Source organism: Egretta garzetta, unplaced genomic scaffold (genome assembly GCF_000687185.1).
Source record: "Egretta garzetta isolate BGI_Z169 unplaced genomic scaffold, ASM68718v1 scaffold6, whole genome shotgun sequence".
NCBI classification, from domain to species: domain Eukaryota; kingdom Metazoa; phylum Chordata; class Aves; order Pelecaniformes; family Ardeidae; genus Egretta; species Egretta garzetta.
Genome location: NW_009260080.1, coordinates 1,940,063 through 1,945,109, shown reverse-complemented (window position 1 = coordinate 1,945,109; position 5,047 = coordinate 1,940,063). Strand labels below are relative to the sequence as shown.

Here is a 5,047-nt window from a genome sequence, read left to right as displayed (position 1 = left end):
CATCATTGAGACCATGGGTGGTTATTGCGGTTATCTGGCCAATATGGGGGCCCTCGCAGCTGGAGCGGATGCTGCTTATATCTTCGAAGAACAGTTTGATATTCGAGAGCTCCAGGTACATAGCATTAGAAATGTTTTCCTCATTTTTAAGTAGATCCTAAAATAGTTGTAAATATGTAGCATAATGTGTATATTTGGAGTAGGCTCATGTTACAAAAACAGCAAATGTTTAGGCTGTATCTAAAAGCTCTGTTTGTCAGTAGCATATAATATATTAATATAATTAATAATTAGTATAGTATTTCATATAATGCTGGTTCTCTTATGCCATGTTATATAAAGGAACATACACCAGTTCTTGGCATCAGACTCAGTTAACTGACAAAATTATTGTATTAGTCATTAAACGCTACTAGGTGATTTTTTTACTTTATTTTTATTCTTCTGATTGAAAATCAGATTACATGTAAATGACAGACTTAGGCAGTTTTAAACGAAAAACAAAAATAGGAAAAAAAAGAATTTTCCATTGTGTTAGACAGCTAGTCATGTGAGGAGTTGAACAGCATGTAAGGTGTATTAGATACTGACTTTGATACCACAGCTGCTCAGAGCATGTTTGGAGGTGTTACTAAAATGAAGATCTCGGGCTTTAAGGATAACAGATTAGGTTGTTAAGCTGATATGGAACTTGTCTACTATGAGGCTTTTACACTTCTGAGGTAGGTGGTGCTGGCTGTGGTCATGGACAAATACAAAGCTAAACAGACAGAAATTTCCTGAAAGGAAGAGAGATGTGAAATGTAATTCCTCCCCACTCATTTCTCAGTGGTGTGTACTCTTTGTGTCCTGTATGGGAGTACCAGCACAGCAGTACATCTCTGTATCCATAACAGGACTTCTGCAAGGAATGGGAGTAAGGGCAACATACGATCTTTTGTGGCAATTTCTGTATTTTATATATATGGACGTTATCCAACTTGGTGCTATACCAAGTACAGCACACAAAAAAACAACTTTGTGTTGCTATTAAAATAAATGATTTGTGACGTGGAGGAAAAAATTAGTTTTAACCCAAGATGAACAGCCATACACAGTATATTATTCTGGATCTCCAAAAACCTGCTGATTATTTGCATTTGCACGTAATATTTGATGTGGAATACTTTTCCAGAAGTTCTCAGTATATGTAGGGTCATTAAGGTTGTTTTAGAATTTTGTATGGCTTGTTAAAAATAGTTTTGTTGTTTCTAGGCTAATGTGGAACACTTGACTGAAAAAATGAAAACCAGTATCCAGCGTGGTCTAGTGCTGAGGTAAGCAAAATCAGTTTTAATAGATGGCATCAGTGGTGCTGAGCACTTCCAGCCAAGTAGCTTGTTGGGCCACTTGCGAAGTCTGTATTCCTTGATTATTCCTTTAGCGTGAGATTTTTACTAAAGCTCTAGCTCCAGAAGGCAAGTCTGGGAGGTGTCTGGATGCTCAAGTCCAAAACTTCCTTCTTTCTATGTAAATATATTTCCTCTACAATCTAGTATCTTATCCTATTTTCAGCATACCATGTGTACACATACAGTGTGGCCTTTACTCTAAAAATCCACTTAGATTTTAGGAGATAACGTAGAATAAAATATCTTTCAAGAATCAAAATGTTTAAAATATGTTGATTCACATGTTTCAAAATTACACCTTTTTAGGCAGCATTGAATCAGGCTGTAGCTTCTCTCTTTCTTGAACATTTATTTTCAGTATGCTGAGTAGCGAAGGGCTGAAAAATGGATACTACAATAAATTGTATGAGGATACCATTATATTCATTCAGGTTCTACTAGTTATATGACTAAGGTGGAAGAGTACCCTAGGTTTACATGGCTAAGGAACAGCCTAAGGAACTATTCGTTATCCATGCTTTTAGAAAGAGCAGACTGATGACATTGGATGTCAATGGGTTCTTGTTCTAATGTTTTTCCTCTGCATAATAAACTTGTGAGACATAAAATGATTATTTTTTGCTACCTTATTCAACAATGGATTCCAAGCGACCTGCCAGTGATGTCAGTGTAGTAAAAGTAATGTAGACTTTAAAATCCTGAGCAGGTTACATGAAAGTGAATGTATGTGATTAGATGAAAATATGCCAGCCATGATTACTGATATCGAGAAAATGCAAAAACATTTGTCATTTGGTAGCTGTAGACAGTACTTAATAGGAGATTTGCTAACTGTGTCTGGCCTTAATTGTTACAGAAATGAGAACTGCAATGAGAACTATACAACTGACTTCATTTATCAGCTGTATTCTGAAGAAGGAAAAGGAGTGTTTGACTGTAGAAAAAATGTATTGGGCCACATGCAGCAGGTAAATATGACCTTAGAATTACAGACAAGCTTAATTTTGTATGAACAAAGAGCACACACTATTCAAGCATTTCAAGCAAGTTTGATTTGGGATTAAAAAAAAAAAAAAGTGTGTGGATTTTTGTTCATAGGTAACTCAGAAGTTTTTTTTAGGATCATATTTTATTGCAATTCCTTCTTAAAAATCTAGACAAGATGCGTTAGGTTCTTAATGATTTTCATTTTTATTTCTCTTATGTCTATATTAATAAACAATGGCACTTTAAAAAATAAGTAATACAGCTATCTTATTATTATGATAATACATCCTTGAACACACTTATCTGCCCATCTGTAATGTATCTGGATTCTGAACCCTGGAAGAGATGAGATTTTATTAAGAAAATACGTGCAGATGGATTGTTACTGTAGAAGAGACAGTAGTGAGCTACTCCTTGTCGTCTTTGTACCTCGTATCTCTTTATCTCACTATACTGCTTGTTAGTGGGCAAATAGTAAGCTTCTAATTTGGCTACATTAACTACCAAGACTGAGGTAGAGTAAGAAACGCATGTAGAGTTGAATTCCTCGAGTACTAGAATTGAAATGACTGTCTTTACTTTTAAGTTACTCCAAGTTGTATGTATATTCCCCTTACTCATATATTTTTAGACTATTCAACCCTGAGGTTGACAGTTTCTGTGCAAAGTTTAGTTTGAAGGTCAAGTCCAGCATTAGTCAAACAGTCTATTTGGAACTATTTGGTACTACTTCACGTATGATTTTAGTCCCATCTGCTGCACTGAATATAGACAGAAAAGTCAGACTTTATCTAATATAGACAGAGGGTTTAAAAATACCCCAAAACAACATTGTTTGCAGAACTGTACAGAAGCTGCTGTGATACTTGGAATGAAAGGAGCGCAAAAAAAAAAAAAAACCAACCAGGCAATTATTGGTCTAGGAAGTTGGAACGCAGTTGTTTCATCCTTTCATCCTAGTATTACAGACACGGCACTATGGCCTGCCTCGTAGCTGCAAGAGCACGCTGTGCTTCCCAGGCTTCCTAGGTTATGGGGAGTCAGCACCTCTCCTTCAACAGCTTCCTGGCTTACGTTCTCCTGAAATCAGGTTACCCTGGGGCAGTGTGATAGCTGGGCCGTGCTGAGTGATCAGCACTAAGGGGAAGTGGGAGAAAAGGAAAGCAGTGCCCTCCATTTACCTAAGTGAAAAATATTATCGATTGAGTGAGAATTCTGCAAGTACTTAACACAAATTTTAAATGTTTTAGCCTGATTTGCACAGTGGGGGTTTTCGTTGGTTTGTTCTTCTAAGTGGGGGAAATGGAAATAAGAGGTAGGCAGGCCATTAACAGAGATGACTGATAGAATAGACAGGCGCAAATCCTGGTTCAGTAACTAAACAGTGACATTTTCACACAGGGTGGGGCGCCTTCGCCATTTGACAGAAACTTCGGGACAAAAATTTCTGCAAAAGCTATGCAGTGGATCTCCAAAAAACTGAAAGAAACCTACCGAAAAGGTGCAGAGATATTTGGTGCTCTCTCTTGTTGCTGTCAGTATGTACGACTACTCTACTACACAAACATAGGAATGCATATTAGTTAGTTAGTCAAGGTACTTCTTTCCCTCTTGATTGTGTTATTATTCAGTAGTGCCTCGCTGTGCTTCCTACTGTAAGATTTTCCCCCCAAGTGAGGTCAATAATTCAGATAGCTGTTTTCTTACCTTTCTTCAAAAAATGCTAGTGTGATTGCAGTTTTTCATGCATGAAGGAATTGATGGTTATATAGTTACATCTGTTCTTCCTTTTTATTTCATGGTGGCTACATGGGAAACAGAAGAAGGTAATACATCTTCTTTGGGAATTTTTGTAAAGCACTATTTACTAAAATTTAATTTAAAAGTGGATGTTAAAATTCAGTCTTATTGTTGCTTAATTACACTGTATTTTCATTGCTAATCACCAAAATTAAGAAAGTGAAGATCTCCTAACCCTATTAAAATACTAATCAATGTTTTATCATTACATTAAGTATTCAGTAACTGGAATTAAGCTACTGTAAAATCCCTATTCAGTTTAATTACAGAAAAAGGGTATTTGCCCTTACAAGAGTGAGTAGGAAAGATCCTGAATTATTTCATTCTTCTTAGGAAAAGTATTTGCCAATACTGATGACTCCGTTTGTTTGCTGGGAATGCGTAGACGGAACCTTGTTTTCCAACCCGTGGCTGAGCTTAAGAATGAAACAGACTTTGTGTACGTATACGCTGCTTACATTTTAAACATCTCAGCACAGGCTTCCTTTCACCACATCAAAAGAGCATCGTCTCCACAGTGCTGGCACGCCGCGTTTGCCAACTGTTTTATTCCACTTTTGTCTTTGCCCTACACTTGGCTAGTGATTCACTTTGATTGGTCACTTGTCTCTTCTAACAACTCCCTTCATGCTTCCCCTTCATCCTCCTTATACCTGGAAATCTCTTGTTATGAATTCTGGGACTCCACGGTCCTTTTAAATAGCATTCTCATAATTGTCTGTCCTCTAATGCCTAGAATTACTTCTGGTACAGTTTAGTCGGGCAGCATTTTTGCACCCAGGCTGGTATTATACCTATAAAGAATATCTTTATAGTAAAATCTATTCCTTCCTTCAGTATTCTATCCTTATTTCTCCCCGTTTTGGGTC

The 5,047-nt window shown here is 36.9% G+C and overlaps 1 protein-coding gene across 1 annotated transcript in view; it reads left to right on the top strand.

The window, feature by feature from the left end:
• The window catches only part of LOC104128531 (phosphofructokinase, platelet), a 48,737-nt gene that overhangs the window by 42,421 nt on the left and 1,269 nt on the right, over positions 1-5,047 (top strand). Inside the window, exons 18-22 of the mRNA XM_035896804.1 lie at positions 1-115; positions 1,255-1,316; positions 2,248-2,359; positions 3,780-3,879; positions 4,512-4,617. The exon at positions 1-115 is cut by the window's left edge and continues 24 nt beyond it. Of these exons, the coding sequence (XP_035752697.1) occupies positions 1-115; positions 1,255-1,316; positions 2,248-2,359; positions 3,780-3,879; positions 4,512-4,617 (495 nt within the window). The remainder of the gene's footprint in view (positions 116-1,254; positions 1,317-2,247; positions 2,360-3,779; positions 3,880-4,511; positions 4,618-5,047) is intronic.